At 41.5% G+C, this 20,274-nt stretch overlaps 5 protein-coding genes across 7 annotated transcripts; 1 reads left to right on the top strand and 4 right to left on the bottom strand.

Annotated features, from left to right (window-relative positions):
* Window positions 1-381: 381 nt before the first annotated feature.
* On the bottom strand, window positions 382-2,773 carry LOC4331361 (remorin). The gene is made up of 5 exons (XM_015773444.3): window positions 2,521-2,773; window positions 1,571-1,603; window positions 1,378-1,465; window positions 994-1,075; window positions 382-884 (listed from the first exon to the last, which is right to left on the bottom strand). The coding sequence occupies exons 1-5, from the start codon at window positions 2,642-2,644 to the stop codon at window positions 684-686; spliced, it is 528 nt and encodes a 175-aa protein (XP_015628930.1). The 5' UTR covers window positions 2,645-2,773; the 3' UTR covers window positions 382-683.
* Window positions 2,774-5,411: 2,638 nt separating this feature from the next.
* On the bottom strand, window positions 5,412-6,219 carry LOC4331362 (non-specific lipid-transfer protein 2-like). The gene has a single exon (NM_001417159.1). The coding sequence runs from the start codon at window positions 6,170-6,172 to the stop codon at window positions 5,882-5,884; it is 291 nt and encodes a 96-aa protein (NP_001404088.1). The 5' UTR covers window positions 6,173-6,219; the 3' UTR covers window positions 5,412-5,881.
* A 3,623-nt stretch (window positions 6,220-9,842) lies between these two features.
* LOC4331363 (heavy metal-associated isoprenylated plant protein 39) lies at window positions 9,843-11,254 on the bottom strand. Of its 2 annotated transcripts, none has more exons than XM_015775168.3 (3): window positions 11,156-11,254; window positions 10,928-11,006; window positions 9,843-10,327 (listed from the first exon to the last, which is right to left on the bottom strand). In XM_015775168.3, exons 1-3 carry the CDS (start codon window positions 11,162-11,164, stop codon window positions 10,101-10,103), a joined length of 315 nt encoding a protein of 104 aa, XP_015630654.1. In that variant the 5' UTR covers window positions 11,165-11,254; the 3' UTR covers window positions 9,843-10,100. The 2 variants fall into 2 exon arrangements, with proteins under 2 accessions (XP_015630654.1, XP_015630653.1); XM_015775167.3 differs by having other exon boundaries at window positions 10,928-11,009.
* Window positions 11,255-12,067: 813 nt separating this feature from the next.
* On the top strand, window positions 12,068-14,801 carry LOC4331364 (uncharacterized). Its single transcript, XM_015775166.3, has 4 exons — window positions 12,068-12,299; window positions 13,301-13,466; window positions 13,573-13,789; window positions 14,497-14,801. Exons 1-4 carry the CDS (start codon window positions 12,085-12,087, stop codon window positions 14,655-14,657), a joined length of 759 nt encoding a protein of 252 aa, XP_015630652.1. The 5' UTR covers window positions 12,068-12,084; the 3' UTR covers window positions 14,658-14,801.
* A 917-nt stretch (window positions 14,802-15,718) lies between these two features.
* Window positions 15,719-20,173, bottom strand: LOC4331365 (uncharacterized). 2 transcript variants are annotated; one of them, XM_015775165.3, is made up of 4 exons: window positions 19,132-20,173; window positions 17,870-18,027; window positions 17,559-17,775; window positions 15,719-16,221 (listed from the first exon to the last, which is right to left on the bottom strand). In XM_015775165.3, the coding sequence occupies exons 1-4, from the start codon at window positions 20,135-20,137 to the stop codon at window positions 15,881-15,883; spliced, it is 1,722 nt and encodes a 573-aa protein (XP_015630651.1). In that variant the 5' UTR covers window positions 20,138-20,173; the 3' UTR covers window positions 15,719-15,880. The 2 variants fall into 2 exon arrangements, with proteins under 2 accessions (XP_015630651.1, XP_015630650.1); XM_015775164.3 differs by having other exon boundaries at window positions 17,870-18,033.
* Between the last annotated feature and the right edge of the window lie 101 nt (window positions 20,174-20,274).

The following is a 20,274-nucleotide window of genomic DNA, read 5'->3' on the forward strand; positions in this document are numbered from 1 at the left end:
TTATGTGCTGACAGGCCTGAAAAAAACAATGATGATGAATTGGGGGGTTCGGAGTTTTACTCCCCAACTCCCTTGGATCGTTGTTTTTGCAGTACAAGATGGACCAAAGCGTTATACATCAAAAGTTTCATTTGCTGTTTCAACAAAGAAAGGAGCAACATAAAACTCCTCTTTTGAAAAATACGCGGCAATTAACGAATGTTTAATTAGTAACATATCTTCATGAACGAATAAACTTATTCATTATCCATCAGACTACAAGAATATACGTGTCTCTAGTAGTTGGTCCGTTCATGAGCGATGGCCGAAGGGTTAGGCATAAGAAAGTGCTATATTTCAACAGAGAAAAAGGAGCAACCTAAGCAGTTATTTTGAAAAAAATACAACAATTAACGAATGTTTAATTACTAACAAATCTTCATGAAAGAATAAGCGTATTCATAATCCATCATCCCCTGCCTGCACTCCCCTATGCATATACACAATTCCTTTACAAAACGCACCAGAAATCAAACCACCCAACTGACAAAATACAAACCAAATGGCCCTTCAATTAGACGACATACACACGACGCAAACACGGATGCCATGCATTGCACATATACAAATTTCTGTAAGTTCACAGACTAATCAACAACACCAAATCCCAGCATATATGTATGATGAACTCCTCATGATTTCTCTCAGGCTTTCAAGAGCCCGAACAGCTTCGTCGGAGCCTCGCCCTTTGCACGGTACTTGGCGGCCATCTCCTCCGCCATGATCAGCTCCTCGCCACGCTTCGCCGTGGTGAGCGCCCTCTTCTCCTCCGCCGTCTTGTGCAGCAATGCCAGCTTGTTCTTCAGCTTCTCTTCGTACGCCGCCTTCTTCTTCTCCAGTTCTTGCTGCAGCCACGGAGTAACCCAAATTGTTATTGTTACTGAACAGCTAGTTATTAATAACTGTTAAAAACTCACACCAAATATAATTAGGAGTGGTGATCGATCTGTCTACCTCGATCCTTTTCAGCTCAGCCTCCATCTCTGCTTTCTTTGCATTCTCCCATGAAGTGATGTATGACAGCTTCTTGGCCGCCCTGTAATTGTTTCAGAAAAAGGGAAAATGACAGAGACAGAAAGAAGTTTCATCAGCATTTCAGGTTGGTTCTTGGTTGGTTGTTGTGAATGCAACGTTAGATATGAAAGGTAGTACTTTGAGTGCACCGTAAGAATAGATCTCCATCGAATTTGGCTAACCAGTGAAAGAGGTGATGTGCCATGTCAGTAATAACGTACTACAGTACCCTGATTAATTCTTTTTTTGCTTTTAAGCAACCACCAATTAAATGCTAGCATTTTGATATGGTACCTTTTTTAAGATAATGTTTTGATATACTACCTGTTCTCTGCTCTAGCTTTCTCGCTTTCCTCCCAGGCATTGATCAGTACCAATCTCTTCTCCGACACAATTTTTGCGAGATAAGCATCTGAAGAATGGGCAAATTAAATGATGAGCACATAAGTAAGCATGAGCCTGAAGTGTTTTTTGCTGGCTAAAATGAGAGTTCAGATGATCAATTCTTTGTTAGTACCTCTTTCAGCTGAACCTCCTGTAGCCTCAGCTTCTGGTGGGACAGAAGAAAGGACATGTCAGCATTCAGAATGAATTCATTCAGGTTTACTCAGTACTAGTATAAGCAAGTAAAATGATAGTTTGGAAAAAAAAAACGCAAATATTAGGGAATGACCTAATATCTAATAATTAAAAATTAAAGGGTTAGGCTTCGAACCCAGGTCGTCTAGCCAACCACCTTTTTTTTTAAGAGGGAACACCGGGGGTATAGTAGCCGACCATCTTATGTAGCTAGCCAGAAAACCCTTGGTGTTTCTCGGAATGATAGTTTGGTACTTGATCGTTGATTTGCCATTTATATTTGAATTGTGCAGTAGCAGTTTGTTTTAACTTGTGAAGCCTAAGTGTTACTAGTTCAATGTTTGAACTCGTTTTTTTCTTCTTCTGAAATCAGGTTTAAATCAGTACCGGATAAAGGAGAACTCTTGAAAATCCCATCTAGATAAAAACATGAGCACGATCAAATCAAACGATATCCAAACTCAAGTATAAGCAATTTCTACTGTATGAAAGACCAAATCAAGTCACATATAATCGAACGAGCGAAATTAACTGAAACCATATGAACAATAATCAGTGTGTCCTGCTGGTATATATGGAGCAGGAAACACCCATGATGTTTCGGCTAGCTCCACAAGTTAGTGGGTTAGACGATCTGAGTTCGAAGTCTCACCTCTTCTAATTATTTGATAATAGATCATTCTCTAATATTCGTGTCTTTTTTTTAGCAGAACACGCGCATCATATCATACACATTTCACCACGGATAATATTTGGCAAGTACTAGAACTTAAAAATTCATTTTAAAAGAAAATCACTAGAACTTAAACTAGCTGAGATGAAAGCAGCTGAAACTGCGAGTGGCCATGCACGGAGATGATCACTAGATCTAGAGGTTGGTCTACGTACCCTTGACGAGGACGATGGCCTTGGAGTCGTCGTGCTCGGTGGCCGGCGGCGTCGGCAGCGGCACCACTGCCTTCTCTTCGGCGATGTCCTTGGTCACCTCCACCTTCTTCGCCTCCTCCGCCATCTAGCTTCAAATCAATCAAGATCGATGGTCTCTCCTCCTCCTTGCTCCCGACGACGACGACGACGATGCTGGGCAAGCAATGCAAATGGTATCGCCAAAACAAACAGCTAGCTAAGCATATAAACCGTTAGCTGGACAGAAGGAGGATATATGTATATGTATATAGAGGAAAGTGCGTCGTGCTAGTGTCACAATCAAGGAAGGGTGTCTTAGTTAATTAGCAATTGTGATGGACAACGTACTGTTCCAGGCAGGCGGTGAGCTGGTACGTAATATAAAGGCCGCATCGCTATTCAACACACCAGGATTAGAGATACATTCGTTCATTCGATCGAGCCAGGGGTTGTACGTTTATACGTTAATTTAATTGTGTGATTGATTAATTAGTAGCTAAAGAAGAAGAACATATATTATTATTAAATATTAATTAATCATGGTATTAATAATTTGGTGCTGGGTGCGCGTCATGTCGTCTTGGCATGCATCTCTAGAGGGCAGAGGCTAGAGCCAACCAATTAAGCCGCTTTACGAGCCTGGGTCCAATGACAGCCGCCATCTTTGATGTTCCAGGTTGTTAGTCGTTGCCATGGCCCGGCGATCATCGATCCATGCATAGCTAGCACACAGCTCTCTCGCATATTTGCCGCTTGATTTAGGTCGTCTAATACAACCTTCACATCCTCATACTCCTGGAATAGTAATTAAAGTGAGGTAGCCCCATGGAGACTGCAACTGTGCAACATGCATGGGATTGACTGAGCTTAGTTCAGTTCAGTAGTACTATAGAGTAACCATGCATGGTCCATTCATGGCTGGCAAGCACCTGATTAATTAACTGTATCAGTATAGAGTACTCTAATTTGCCAGGTTGCCTTTAATCTTCTGAGACCTTTAGTTTAATCTTGTGAGAATCATCAATTAATCATTTGTACTCCAAGAAGATACTGAAGTTAGGTACTCTAGTACTTAGTATGGTGGAACGATAATTACCTACTTTTGTTTGACAATCTGTCCCCTTTATATATTCAATCTACTTCGCATACAACTACAATATTACGAACCTGTAGCTAGCTAGTAGTGCCTTGTTAGCTGTTCTTACCTTTTATTTTCAGAAGAAAAGAATGTAACAAATCATTTTGTTTTCCGTACGTTGATGCTCCTCCAGGACGACAACAGCTCAACTCAACACAATAGTACGTGCAACTAAACTTAAAATAAGATCAGCAAACCGGTATCATCGATCAGTACGATCAACTTTCTGAAGAAACTGCTGCAATATCTAATAAGCTAATTAACCTGCAGTTCGATCGCTGATTCTGTACGTTAATAATATTAATGTTGGTGCATGATTAAGATACTCAAACTGCAAAGAATATCACTAAATGTGGATGCATTTGTTGATCTAACCTTAGAAACGAAGCAATATATATATGAAGCAGAGGTAGCAATAGGCTTTGTGCATGGCCAACGACAGGGACGATGGACAGCGAATTGGGGCTGTGTGTGTGATGGATGACGAATTGACGATCGATGTGTATATATGGCTTTTTTGTGATATCATATCATAGTGTTGGTGTTGGTTGCCAGCTCTGATCCTATATCGATCACCACCACCTAACAGTTAGGATGTCTCCTCAATCGAGCCCACCTGATGTAGGATTAGCACATAATTACGATTTAATCTGTCGCCAACACAGTACTTATTTGATTAGCATGATGCGGTTGGTACCGCAGCTTGATCCCTAGCTAGCAGTACTTGAGTAGTATATATGCTGACCCATCAGATACCTCGTCATACACAGGTATAGAATCTCTCTCTCTCTCTCTCTCTAAAAAAGGACGCAGGGTGTTGAAAGTAATGTGAACTGTGAAGTACTTTGTTTACTTGCTGCACTTTGTCACGCTATTTGGGGCCAGCTGGTACGGTAAGAGAGAAGTTTTTTTTGTAAGCATACTTTTGCCTCATCACATATAAAGGTACCAAGCCCAAATTAACTCACATTCTTCACAGTACACCTACTCGATTGAACACACATACTCAAACTATATTACAAAAATACAAGACCTTTGTATTTTTTTTGTAACAAACCAAACTTTGGTCAAATATGGTCAAGTTGCTAAAGTAGTAAATTTGATAAGCCATTTCTACTTTTGCCTACAAAAAGAAGCAGTCAAGTGGTAGCCCAACCAGCCCACTGACAGGCGGGCCACAACCTGTACGCGGCCTTCCCCAATGGCCCACACAGATATCAGTATCTCGTTCCGGCCCATCCGCACGTTCCTTCCTGGAAGTACGGTTCCGGCCCAACTATTATGGGCTCGACATCCGTGATTCCGGCCTAGTTTGGTATGGGCCGCAAGTAACTGGAAGTACAGTTCCAGCCCAAATGGTATAGGCCACACGTGGCTGGCAGTACCGTTCTCCGGCCCAATTAGTATGTGGCGTTGCGTTGCGCCGCGCCTGTGCCGCTGTGCGCGACAGCGAGCTCTTGTGCTCGGTGGCGTTGGCGTACGTACGCCTACAAGTCTGCACATGTCTGGGAGATTGGGACGCTCGGCGGTGGCCTGGAAGTAAAGGCTTTGCTTGGTTTGATGTTTTTTTTTTTTGCTAATTCAAAATTTTGGTAACTTCGATAGGATAGAATAAATTTTTAAAATTTGTTTTTAATAACAGGTGATTAATTGAGTTTTAATTATTATAAACTTAAAAAATAAATTAATATAATATTTTATTTCAACTTTCATATATAGAGTAGTTTGAAAAACGTAACATGAATATCCAAAACTTTATCCAATCCTTCTGGAAACGTACAGGGCCTAAACCAAACCAGCACTAAGAGTGCAAGCAAATAGATCCGTGACCGGCACTGCTTACATCCTTACGAATAAGAGAAGGACAGGGCGCACATATGTACCCATGAGCAGATGAGCTAGCCGATCGAGCAACATGCATGTTGACAGTGACACGCAGATCTTGAGAATATCGATCGGAATCGGATCGATCGATCGAGTTTATATCTGTATAACACGACGACATGTATACATAGGCAAGTCAGCTGCAGGCTGCAGCCAACCGCGAACTGACCACCCAAGCACATAACATCGGTCGATCCCCTTTTATTCAAAAGCCGCACTGCGCATGCATATACGCGTCGTGACGAGATGACGCCAAGACAATACTACGAACACGTACACCACATCACAAAATAAAAGAGTAGGAGACGATGGATGGATGGATCAGTGGCAGGTGGGGAGGGCGATGCCGCAGGAGGAGACGGCCTTGCGGGCGTTGGGGCTGTTGACGTAGCGCCCGTAGCGCGGGTCCTTGGCGAACTGGCAGAAGCAGCCCTGCTGCGCCCGCAGGCTGGAGCAGCACGCCGCCGTCGGCCGCGCCCCGCCCGCGATCGCCCCCGTGCACACCGTCAGCTGCCCAGCGTTGCAACCGGCCCCCGCTACACCCACGACGCCGCCGCCGCACGCCGCCACCATCGCCACCGCCAACACCAACACCGCCAACTTCCTCATCATCCTCCAGCTACTGATCGAAGCTAGCTAGCTTGGTGCTGCGAGGTACAGAAGCTATCTGCTTGTTCGCCGCGTATTTATAGGCGCTCCCGCTGCACACGTGGCCCGGCTGTTTCCGACACGTACGACGCCACGCGTCAGAACGAGTTACTCCACTGGCAACCGTGTACGAGGTCGACTCACTCGCCTGATCTGTACTCCGATTAAATGGCAGTAATGTACGTACGTGCGATGAATTCTCAGCTGTTTCGCGTTAATTTCTCGTCGAGCTTGAGCTAAGAGTGCGAAACGTCACCGTTACTACTGGATCGATCGATCTTTGTACCGTAGCAGGCCTGTCCGGAAGTTAAAGAATATAAACACTTGACACTGAGGATTGACCGATTGACAATTATACCGAGATACCCATAATCGGTCGAGATGGTCATCAGTTTATCCGGCCGGCGGCGATGGGCATGTATATGGGCTGCATTCGATCGTTCAGGTGGTTAATTGAGATTGTTGGTCCGATGGTAGGTGCTCGTTAGGCCATCGCTCGCTGAAGACAAATGGAATCATTAATTGATGCAGAGCCCGGCCGATGTAAGTGGTCTTGCAGTGGAGTATGTTTCAGACCCATTCGAACCCGTTTCAGATTAGGTGCATGCATGTAAGAGAACATACCGCATGATTGTTTTTTCTTAAAAAAAAAAAGAAAACATACCGCGTGATTTAGTTGATATTAGATTATTCCCTAATATTTATGATTTTTTATTATGATTATTTTAAACTTAAAAATAGATATATATATATATATGATCTTTGAAAGCAAGTTATATATTTTACCAAGAAAGAAAGCAATTTCTATATATAGAGAGAGAAATATACCGTATAGCAATTCGAAATGAAAATTGAGGTATAATTTATATATTACTCAGAAAATCTTCGGGGTTCGTTGGAAGCTGCTATGGAGTCACTAGTCACTACACCATGATACAAAATCTCCAATAGAGGAATTACTGACCCATGGTTCATCAGAAAATCTTTACATAACTACCGACCGATAGTGTGTCCCTGAAATAGGAATTGTTGACCGATAGTTTGTTGGAAAGTTATACCGATTATAAAGATCTTTCACGACCGACATCGGATAGTAATTTTTGGCCATGCTGTAGTACAGTGTAGAGCTCGTTGGCCTGGATCAGCCAAGGACCAAAATGGGTGATTAATTACAGAAATCCCTGTAAGTGTATGTTCATACTCATAGCTAATCAACCCAAACAGACTTGGGTGGTACATAGCGATATTTAAAATCCTACTCTCTCTATTCCATAAAAAACAACATAGAACCGGATACGATACATCTTAGTCCTATGAATATGAACAGAAGTATGAATAGAAGTATGTTCAGATTCGTATTATTACCATGTGTCACATCTGATTCTAGTTTGGTTTTAGGGGACAAATACAGTATTGAAGAACATCACCATTCCACTCACCGATATTGGGAACAAATCAAATAACAGTCTATGCGCTGTATATGCAGTTGAGTCGAGTTATTCACTATGTCAGGTGGCACAGCTGAATAATTTCAACAAGCAAACGGTTTCTGCATTCAACATGGTTAGCGCTACTGCACTACAAACCTAAAGGTGAGCAGAAAAAGACTGAACTGAAAAAAAAAACTTGACTAAGATTGAGAAATTCGGTCACTAGTTCGATCTCAGGTGTTAAATGACCAAATTTTATTCGGTCAATTCAGTTAGTACATTTGATTAACCAAATAAATAGAACAAACTGAATTTTGGCACAATATACCTATTAAGGTTCAGCAACCCAATTAAACTGAATTTTAACCTCCTATGCTTCGATCTATGATCCATGGCAGTGAAAAGAGTCAATCTGATATTTTTTGTGTGTTTTTTATGCGTATGATTTTTTCTATAAATTATTAGGGATTTTGCCTTATTATTTAGGATATTCTGAAATTTTGGTCATGACCGAGATTTTCTTATTCTTCATTATTTTTCAAAACCGTTCCATCTTATGTCTTAGATGATAAAAAATTATAAAAGGCTGAAAGCCGAGATCAAATTTTTATGTCTGACCGAACGCGCACCCCTAACCAACGAGGAGGCTTCAACCGTCCTTGTTTGTCACCATCCTTGTGGTCGACGCTGCCGCTAACAAGTGCAGACTGCAGAGTAGAGGTTGGTGTGCCGTCCTCCAACCGCGCTGCACCAACCGCGGTGTTTGTCACCCTCTCCTCTTCAACACCGTTCTGAAGTCCGAACACCAGAAGCTCCGCGAGGGCAGGGACCCTCTTCCCCCATGTCTATGCGCGATTCATGGCCACGCATTGGAGAACGCCCGGGCCTTCCCTCCCTCGTGGCTTGGTTCGATGGAGTTCGCTGCCAGCAGGGTGGGTGAAAGATTAATATGAAGGATAATTTTATCATTCTTAAATTTTGGTACCTACAAGTATTAAGTATCTTGAGGTATTAAAAAAAGTTTAGGATAAGATTTATGTGCCTTGAGGTATTTTCTTAGGGACCATAAAATTTCTCTAATATAAAACACGATAATGTGAGGGCTTCTACGATGTGTCTCCTATCCAACGGCTACTTCAAACTGTTTTCGTGAACGCACAAAATGATTGCATGTGAATGTATTAGAAGGTAGAAGAGTTTTTTTTTACACAACGCAATTAGATAGATAGGCCTATACCAAGGGAGGGAGAAAAGGAAAAAAAACTGTGGGAATGAAAAAAAAGAGAAAAACTAATGCGGCGGCCAAACGCAACTAGAGAGCTACTTCAGACGGTTTACTGCTGTTTTACGAAAAATCTCTTCACTCGGGTAGCGATCCGAAAATTTTCAAATAGCACCCCCTCTTGTTTTGGACCGCCGGAATCGCCATGGCTCCTGCCGATGGGCGACGGCGACGACTGCGTTGTATCCGCTCCGCGGGTAGACTCTGCCCCGTCATCTCTCGATTCCCCGGTCGCCGCCGCCCCTCGTCGCCTTGCTTTCTCCGATAAAAAAGCACGATATGTGCTTTTCCTTTTCCAGAATGTTCTGCAATTTCTGAAGAGAAAACTCCATCTGAATTTGTTCTCATCTGATACATGTTGCTCTCACCTGAAATTCTGAATTTCTTCTGATCGTCAATGCCATTTTTCATTCTTGTTCACACTTCAATGCACACCACCAGTCCACCACGCTGTGCAGAATACATCAGAAGCAATTTTCTCCGCATGTGTTTGGCTCAATTGATCCTGACAGTGATGTTGCTCTCACGTTGTTTCTTTCCATAAATCCTAATCGATGGTCATGTTCAATTGCCACTGTCAAGAAAGGTAAGCTTTATGCATTTTTAGTGAAATACTGACATCCATTCGTAGCCGGGATTGGTTTTGTTGTCAAGGTTCATGCATTGCTAGTTCACACTTAACTCTCTTCACAGGAAGGAAGGAAAAAAAACAGAGATCATACTTCTGTGTGCCAAATGTCCTGTGTTTGTTACATGGCGACATAGGTTACCCATCTCCTTATCGCCATAATCAGAGAACGGTGCAGGGTCTTTGTCAGTTTTCCATTGCTCAAATTATCATTCCATCAGTCAGCTAGCTGTGATGGTGATTCTCTTAAGTAAATTATCTGCAGCTAATCATGGATCTGAATATCTGATGAGATGACTTGCAAGTTGCCCACCACATTCTCCGTATTTTCTCTTTCTTGTAAATTGTGGTAAATTGTGCATGGCAGCTAGCTATAGCTAACACGATGAGAAAACAACGTTCGACGTGATGTGCAAAAAGGTTTGATTTCTGTAGCTGTGGTGTATACAGTGTACAAAATGATCATTTCGAAACAGGGACAGCACTCAGGAGGGGAATCAAGCTTTTTCTTTTGCCGTTCGCGTGATGATATTGGCTTCGAGATGAGTTGCTTCATTTCTTGCCTTTCTTCTCTTCCTTCTTCTCCTCTTTCTTCTCCTCTTTCTTCTCTTCTTTCTTCTCTTCCTTCTTCTCTGGCTTCTTCTCTTCCTTGGCAGGTCCAACAGAAACGATGTCGATCTTGCCGATCTTCCTCAGCTTCTTCGCTATCTCGACGGTGTCCATGTCGCCTATGATGGTCATCTTGTTGTCCTTGAGGTCTGCAGCTATCGAATCAATACCTGCAACCCAGAAGAAATGATGGATGATGCTCCATTCTATCTGATCAGAGCTGATTCATTTTTAAAAATAAGTTTCAGTCACTTCAGTGGTTCGATTTGGACTACTTTTTCCAATTAATCATGCTATTCATGTCAGCATAAGTCATAACCAATCCACTTATTCAGAGGTGCCGATCTGCACCAACTCTCTGCATGAAACACAAGGACGAACCATTTGGATTTTGATTCTCTTCACCTATAAATCTATAATAATATTCCATGTGGACGACCTACTGCTTGACTCATGTCACCGAGTCTGATCAGGTATCACAATCGAACTCCACCTAACGATGTTTCTTTCTCACAAGAATCCAGTTATTGATTGGTTGTAAAGCTATCTTACTGAATAATTATATGAGATGTTGAACGATGAATGGCGATTGAAACTAAAATGGAATCAAACAAGATGGTCGCAGTCTCTGAAATAAACCATTTCAGTCTCTCTTAGATTAATTGTTTTTCATAGATTCGGGACAGAAGCATACTTATTTCAGTCTCAGTACTCGCATGTGTAATCCAAACTGCAAAGAACAATCAAGAAAGGTTGCGCTAATCGTTTACCGTAGATATCTGCGACGGCTTCGATCGCTTTCTGCTTCGTCTTTTCGTCAGTCATGGTTGGAACCTTGAGCACCACCTTCTGCTACAAATGATGAACACATCCATAAGTTCTTTCAGCTTGAAGATCTTGAATTTCAGTAGCAGAAAAAACCACCAAAAGCAACATGGTGCAAGGTTCAGAAATCAAGGAGGAGGAGGAGGAGGAAGAAGCCATCGATTGCAGCATACCTGAGCCATCTGAAGAAGTGTTGAAACTGTGGATATATCAGCAGAGGGAAGGTTGGATCAGGGAGACAGATAGAAATGTGAGCAATGGGAACTAAGAGTGTTGGATGCTTGCCCTGGGGGTCTCTTATAAAGGCTTTCCGGGTGAAATGTCATATTCACATGAATGATCATTAGCATGTCATTATCATGATTATGTGTAGTTGTCAACAAAACTTCCTAGGCGTTTCCACGCATAGCGGCTTCGGTTCAGGAATCCTCCTTGACTAATGTTGCGTTCTCTAATCTCCCTCTGACTCTCTTTGGCAAGCTAAAGCTTGCATGCTTTTTGTCGTGAACGATAAGGATTGGTGAGCTGCACGATGTGCTTATGGGTTAACATCCACATGTGCGGTGGCTAATCCTCTTTAGCCTCATCACAGAACACGCTGGTTTCAAAGAATTTCAGCTTGTCAGGTTTTCGGCGAGTCAACATCTGTGACTCACGAATCGGACTTTCGGTGGCAAAAATGACTAGAGCTTACGTTATAGGTATTTTTCCACGGTATGAGACTAAAAATCGATGATATCTAGGCCCGTTCTAAACATGACCACCGAATTATGGTAAACATGCATGCTTTCCAAACTTCTAAATGATACTTCATTAGTATATTTTATTTTTTATTTTTTTTAAAAAAATCAATATATCAAATTTATAATATTTAATATATTTATTTGTACCCTCAAATTATTTCCATAAACTCAGTTCTATCCATCACGCACTTTGGAGTTTGTTCTTTGACATATCATCATTTGCTAATGCAATTTGGTTTTGAAGTTTGGTTTGGCCCGTGGAGGCCCATTAGCCCACTAGATTTTTTGCCACCCACGGCCCAGCCCAAGGTCCATTAACTTCCTCGTTCCCCATCTCTGGGTGGCGGTGCTCCCACGCCATGGTGAAGGTGAAGCCGACGCCGACGCCGACGCCGACGTCGGCCGCCGCGAAATCTGCCGTTGCGGGAGGAGGAGAGGTGTCCACGGAGACTCCGCGCAGGAGCGCGCGACTGCAGCAAGCAGCCAAGAAGAAGCGGTCCCGCGATGCTTCGCTCCCTCCCGCTCCCGCTCCCGCTCGACATCGGCAGGCCGGGAAGGTTCTCTGCGCGCCGGAGTAAGCTTCTTGTTGCCTCGTTTCCCTCCTCCTCTGCCCCCCTACAATTTTCCGCCTCTGCTCTTGCTCTTGCAAGATCGATTCAATTTTCATCTTATGCCGAGCGGCTAGGCTAGGGTTTACTTTCCCCGCCCCCACTACTTCCAAATTTATTTCATGAGTAAATTTTACAAAATTACATCTACTTTGACTAAATTATCACAAAACTACAGATTTATTAAGACCAAGTATCACAAAACTACAGTTTTAGTACTAGAGTTATCACAAAACTACAAATTTTACAGTGCCTGCCACTACTATTATTTTAAGAGTTATAAATGTTGTTAAATATGTAGTTTGGTGATCTTCTATCTTAAATCCGTAGTTCTTTGATAAATTTGGTTCTAAATATGTAGTGTTATGATACACCGCCTTAAATTTGTAGTTTTGTGATAGTTTGGTGAAAGTAATTGTAGTTTTCTGAATTTACTCTTATTTCATTATCCACCCCACAAAACGAGGTCGGAAATTTTACGCCATTACTCCACTAGATAGAATAGGCCTCACAACCTCCACTGCCCTTCAAAAAACGTTGTGAGTTTTATATGGGTAAACAGGAAATTTAAAACATACGGCCTGTCTGCATCTTCATGTACAATTTTTTGTTATTCTCTTTGGGTTTTGAACCAAACCAGCTTGTACAAAAACTTGGGGTGTTTCATCAATGGCAAAAGGGAACATGTAAACGTTATAGAGAATTTCTCATCACTGTATCACTCATACCACAGTATGTTCTACCTGACTCCCACTAGGGGTATATAATGGTGATAATGCCTTCCGGTTGCTACCTTCATTCTTCCTACTAAGATAGGGTTTACTACTTTCTAAGAAAAAGAACGATCTTCATAGGCTGAGTTTGCAAATAATGCACACCCAACTAGGATGTTGCCTATATTTCTAGCATTAGCTGCCTTCCGTTGAAATAAGATGGGCGTAGCTCAGAAATGAATGCTATTGTGCAGGATATCTGTTAAAAAAACAGTGGAAGGTACTATAAACGATGCTGAAATAGAGTCCATTGTTTTAAAACTATGGAATTTCACAGAAGAAGAGAGGGTTCCATACTATAACCGGTTGAACAAGAAAAGAGCTAACATGGCCTTGGCTTGGTACAATGAAAACAACCCGGTAAGCTTTTCTACTACTGTAAATGCCCTCCTCCTGCCCAAAACACAAACACTCTTTATGCATTCTCCACTCTTGATCCAAGTTTTTTTATCCTCTGCATCCACAGGAAGATTGCTATGAATTTACGAGTGTGCTCTTGCATGATGTATGCAATTTTTGTGATGGAGGTGTTTGCCATGTGCACATTAATTTTAAGGCAAGGAATGTGACAACAAATTCAGAGGAGCTCTTCTTCGCTGAATTGGCTTTAATCAACAATGTTTTCGATCAATATAGTGGATATACGACCACTGCCTGCTGTATTATTGATGGCAACTGTCTTGGTATGCTCCTCTCTTATATATATTTATACACACAAACACATGTGTTTCTCTTCTTTCATGATTGGTTGAGCAGAAATCATAAAAGGCGCATTGTTTCTTTTACTAGTTTCCCTTGTGCGTGTATATGTGAAAAAGTAAACCTGTGTTTGCACATCTTTTATTGTTGATTTAGGCAAATTATGATGGTTCCATATTCACTCAGCACATGGTGAAGTTACACTCTTCAATGAAATGTATAATCCCATAAATGTGTTTGGAATTTTTAAGGAAACTCTTCAAATGTTATGTGCAAAGTGTTTTCCTCTGTCACATGAAAATGTTACTAGTTGATTCACTATGTTCTAGAAAATTATTTATACTTAATGTTCAAATGTGTGTTTTGGAGGCTATGTCAATGTTCTGACAATAAGTAGAAGAGATTGGTGGGGTAGTTAGGTTAACATGAAACAATGGACAAAAGCAGGAGTAGAATAGCAGATTGGGTCCCAACATTCATGCACATAGGTGGTGTCACCGATGTACCAGTAAAGGTAGCATATGTACTTTACTGTTTTCTCTCTCAGGATGGCAATATCACTGGTAACAAGTTTTTGTGGAGTGCTCAATATGAATGGTTGTGCTTGCTTTCTATTAGTTGTCTTGTTGAATACTGGTGTATAAACATTTTGTAGTTTACCTTTGAGATGCTTATAAAGTTTGTATCGTAGGTGGTTTGAGGAATGTGCTGCTCAATGGATGTTTTTTGCGAGAGGAGCGTTATGATGAAAAAAATTGCTACGCATGTGATGAAAAGATTAAGCACCCCACAGGAAGTACCTACAAAGGAGGTCATTATGCCGAAGACTATTTAGTACAGGGAATCTTATGAATCACAGATATTTATGTTTTCATGTAATCTATTAGTACATCATTTTGATGGTTTGGGAGCTGTATGAACTAGTAAAGCATCCTACCACTATACATGCTCTGAAAATTATGCAAGGCCCCTCGTATATGCTACTTGTGGACCCAATATTGTCTTTGGCGTGATGTTGATGCCATTTTGTTGTTTTATTGTTATTTATTAAATATAAATGGATTTTTTTTTACAAATTATACACTTGACAGCCAGATCTAGAGACTAGAGCGGATAGTTGGCATGAGCCCACGAGCTATATTGATGTAGTGTTTCATTTGCTGTTTTGCTTGAAGTAAATCTAAAATCCTTTTTCTTCCATGCTCGCGGAAAAGTGGAGGTTCAGATGAATTTATGTTAGAGCTCAGTTGCTATATGCTAGCTCCGTCCCAAAATATCAAATTTGACAATACCGTCCCTCTAAATTTGTAATGCTAGATGGTCCTCACCTAAAATACGAGCAACAGTGATCTGCCAAGTGTGTTTAGGTGCTGTAAAATATACTCAGTTTGAAACTTTGAAAAGCCAAAAGAAATAATAATAGCTAGGACGGTAATTTTGTTACAATACGTCATGTTCCATCTAATCATGCGGTGAATCACATATGAATAAGAAGTTACCCACGGTGAAAAAATTAAAAAAAAAAGAAAAAAATTGAGCATGGGCGGCTCTCACATGCGATCGGAGGTTAGGGCAGAATGTACTAATGAAAACTAACCTTAAGTAATAAAGCACTAATTTTTGTTATACCTTTATACACTGAGAGATAAGTTATGTAGAAAATAGTGCTATGGGCAACCTTAAGTTTTAGTCTAGATCATAAGAATAAAAAAAATCATGGTTTTACAACATGCATGCACACTTTCAATCTTGAGTAAATATGTGTTTGTTCAGTGGATCCCACCTTTAAGGTTAAGAAGAGATTATACATTGTACTCCCCTCCGTTCATATTATAAATTTCTTAGTCATGGTTGTTAAAGTTTGACTAAATTTATAGAAAAAATATAGTAATACTTTCAATGCAAAACAAACATTGTATCAAAATATATTCAATCTCAAATTTAATGAAACTTTCAATCTCAAAAATTCAAACGATTAATAATATGAAACAGAGAAGTAATTGTCGAACAGATATAGTATCACGGGGTTTTTAACCTCCCTCGCCATACAGCTGGCCTCTAGCCCCACAAGTCATTCATCTAAACATATTATGTTTTCTAAAGCTGAAAGCGTATTTCTTCTTGCCGCCTTGCTCTGTTTTACTCTGCTTCAACTCCTCTGGTTCAGTCAGTGGGTGCGCAGGTGTTACACTCTTCCCCCTCACTTCTCTCCTCTCACTTCTCCTCCTCTCTCCTCCTCCTGCTTGAGAGTCCCCAGCACCCACGCCCCTGGTTACGCTCATACCAGCATAACCACCATCAAAGCCATTGATGGGATGCAACATTTCAGCAGCACATGCAAAACAATAAATAGATTTCTTCCTCTTATTTGCCCTCATGCTTAGTCGCCGATCAGCATCTTCACCATATAGGCCACCTACAAAAATATAAAAGATGAATCCACTACTAACCCCCCAAAAATATACATCCAGAAATTAAACCTATGCAATGCTCCAAGCCTACCAGCATGCCCAACTTTAAATAAAAAAGTCATTCGTTAGCTCTTTGTGTAACATCAGAATTCACTGAAAAAGAAACAAAACATGCCTTTTTAATAATAACCTCCCACAAAATGAGATCTCAAACAAGAGCAAAAGTTGAATCAGGGCAGAAACCCATCAGCTGGGGCATCTAATCTCAAAATCTCAAATAAAAAAAAAATCCTTTGAAGGAAATGATGTGAAAAAATAGAAGCAAACTCAGGTCTGTCATGAGTAATGACAAAAGTCAGACCAGAACAGTAAGCTAACCCTTAACAATTGAATTTGGCAATGCTTGATTCAGTTCTAGCCACAGCATGTGGACAGATACCAACATGTGAAAGAAACATAACCAAAGTATAAATGACAAGTTTTATCACAAAATATTTTCCATGCGCCTAACAATTTCAGCAGGTCATGTCAATATACTCTAGCCCAGATTCAAGGCAACTGAAGGTTGTTTGGGTTGTGGCGAAGGGTTTCTTACCGATATGTGAAAGAAACATAACCAAATTGAATGATAACTTATCACCGACCTACACTTAACAATTTCAGCACATCATGTTGAACATGATGGCTACCATTCAAAGCAATTGAAGGTGTTTGGTTGGCAGCAAAAGGGCAAAAAAGGTGCAGCATGAAACAATAGGTAACATTATTGCACTCATTCAAACAATGTCTTCAGCGTGATCCATAATTTGGACAGTTCTCTGATAATTAAAGTGCAAACTATCTTCCAAATTGTGGCTAAAATATTGGATGAAACATAGAATGTTATTCAGTAATTAGAACACGATTTTGCAGCTATCAGTACCTAATACAGTATATACATAATTACTTTGTCATTTACTTCTCATATCTTAACATTGACCAATGTCCAATGGAAGTCAGACCCAGCACAAATCTGATAGCCAAACTAAACATTTGAGGCCCAGGGTACAATCCAAAGAGTAATTCCATGAGCTTAGGCAATGCTGAGTTCTAATATTGTCCAGAGTTTCTTTATGAAACAGGGACTAAGTAACGGTGGACAAAAAAACACATGCAATCAAATAGTCTCTGATTCTTCTACGGCCATACCAAGTTACCAACACAGGATGTATAACCGCCTCACATTTCCCCAATATCTCCCCCTAGTCATGGCACAACCCACCATTAATGGAAAATAAGGTTTTCTCTTTTATGGAAGAAACGCTCAGACCTGTAAAACAATTTTTGAAGATAAAAGTATTACCTTGATAATTCTTTCTTAACAGTTTGCATGAAGATAAGCCCCACTCATCGGGCTCATTGTCACCCACGGCGTCTGTGTGAAACTCAGCAAATACTAGAACTTTTTCAGAGCCAGTGCCAGCATAGAAGTTCAGATGGGCATATTTCTTCAAGCTTGTTTCAGTTTGGTCCAGAAAGGTTTGCAGAAGAAGGCGTTCAGATAGCTTGAACTTGTTTTCCTGCCAAAATGTTTGGTATTAACAAAAACTATAGAATCACGTTGCAGGTTCAACATATCAACTTTCAAATAATATATAGATAGGGTGCAATTACCTCCGTTCTCTTCTTTTCTTTGTTAAGCGATGCAAGTGCAGTTGTTGCTAACTGGTGAAACTCCATGTCAACTAGTGCAGAGCTGTATGCCTCAAGGAAAGAATTGGCAACACTATCAAAATGGGAGGTGGAATTTGTATCTTGTGCTGGCGATGGACCTGCCACTTAAAACAAACATAAAGATGTCAATGGGAAAGTCATTCCTAATGTCTCACGCATCTTGTTGCAGCATATGAACAACATCAATTGTAAAACAATTAGCCAAAGGAAATTTAAAATTAAGTTTCTCACTCACATGGATCGGTTTCCCAGTAAAACTGTAACATATAATCTCTCAATAAGTACTGTAAAGTAGTAGTAGGGCTGTGTTTAGTTCCCTTCAAACTTCCAAAAATTCCATCACATCAAATGTTTGGACACATGCATGTAGCATTAAATGTGGACGAAAAAAAAACCAATTGCACAGTTTGCATATAAATTGCGAGACGAATCTTTTGAGCCTAATTACGCCATGATTTGACAATGTGGTGCTACAGTAAACATTTGCTAATGACGAATTAATTAGGCTTAATAAATTTGTCAGGCGGATTATGTAATTTGTTTTGTTATTAGACTACGTTTAATACTTCAAATGTATGTCCGTATACGTCAAAAAAAAATTTGGCATGGAACTAAACACGGTCTAGTTCTTCTTTAGCTAGTAAGCATAGTAAGCATAGTATAGGTCAGTACAACTTTCCCTTCTTCAATAAGGGTGATGCTAGTAAGTCAAGTCCTTTTTTCCCTTACTCAGTAAGCTATAGACCTGCTAGAAGTAGTAATCAGTTCTTTTCTTTATCAGTAAGGTCTAGACAACAGCAGCAGCAAGGTTAGTTTAGAAACCAACTGAACTTGTACTATAAATATATCTAAAGGCAAACAAAGAAAAACAGCTTGCACTGCAACTTAGTACAATATCTAGAGCTGCCCTGTTCTGTCCAAGACTAACAAAATCCAATCGAGATTTCATTCATTCCACACAAGTCTTTTATCGTTGGAGTTTCGGGAATTTTGATTGAAAAATTGATTAAACCGCTCGGTTTGTAGTACTCAAACCGAGCATTTGAATTCAAAACTTGGTTTTCCAGATTCATCTGGTATTTATCGAATTTTGTCAGATTTCACGAAACCCAGTGATCCTGTCAGGTATCCTATGTACTTAATTAGAATTAAACCTCGGTACATACAATATGTACTTAATTAGAATTAAACGAAATGCAAACCTAACAAAGTGGTTCTTAGGGACGGTGAGAGCTCCCAAGCAAGAACATGGCTGCTGCTGCAAGGCTCAACACCATCTTCCTCTGAAACCTTAACCATCTGCAGGTCCACGGCAACTAGATGCTGCTTCTGGGAGAAGTAGACCACGTGTGGTTTGCTGGGGTGGAAGAAGGCAATCTTCCAATCACACAAGTCAGTCCAGATGTCATCAAATACAGGACTGGACAAATCGAAGTCCAAAGTCCAATGGCCAGCCTCAGAATCAGCCAATGTCCATAATCTGATCCTGGACTTAGAGTTAGAGGCGTGGCTTAGCACCACCAACCGCAGCTTCCCACGGCTGAGACCCACACGGCGATTGTCACTCAGACCCATGCGACAGCTCTGCTGCACATTGGGGTTGCGGCAACAGCTTGGGAGCGGCACGAAGTGAAGCTCTGGATTGTCAGAGAAGGGATCGCAAGCAACGAGGCCCTGCAGGAGATCTACCCACCAGAGCCTCCCCTGGTGAGAGAGAGCATAGTCACTACACCAACACCACAGGAGCTTATACTGAGGGGGTTGTTGTAGAATCTTGTGGATCCACTTGGCAGGGTCTGTGGAGAAGCAGCGCAGGATGACGTCGCTGCCACGGATCGAGAGCTCCGCGACCATGATGTAGATGTGGTCGGATCCTCCGGGAACCACGACGAGGCCAGTGGCGGCGCCTGTCTCGGTGGGGGTGGCGGGGACGGGAAAGGAAATCTTGTAGACTGCGTCCCAGAGAACGTAGGACTTGCTGTCGGCAAGAAACGGATCGGAGCTGGAAAGGAGAAGGATGCCGGAGGGGTCAGCGGCGAGGACGCTGCCTGAGGCGAGGCCGAGCGAAGGGGACACGAGGAGCTGCGAGATGCGCGGGGTTGCGACGAGCGAGAGGGAGATGCCGTCCTTAGGGAGGTCGATGGAGGTGAGCGGTAAGCGGTCCAATACAACCCACTCAGGCGGCGCGGCCGCCGGCGGCGACGCCATCGGGTTTCTTTCTGGGAAGAAAATTTGGGGGTTTTCGTACACGCAAGCGGCCTGGGAAGGGAAAAAAATTTGTTGCATACCGGCTACTCCTGTGCAGACCCGCTCCAGATGGACGACGTGGGGATCGGACGGCTATC

The sequence above is a fragment of the Oryza sativa genome, chromosome 3 (assembly GCF_034140825.1).
Source record: "Oryza sativa Japonica Group chromosome 3, ASM3414082v1".
NCBI classification, from domain to species: Eukaryota; Viridiplantae; Streptophyta; class Magnoliopsida; order Poales; family Poaceae; genus Oryza; species Oryza sativa.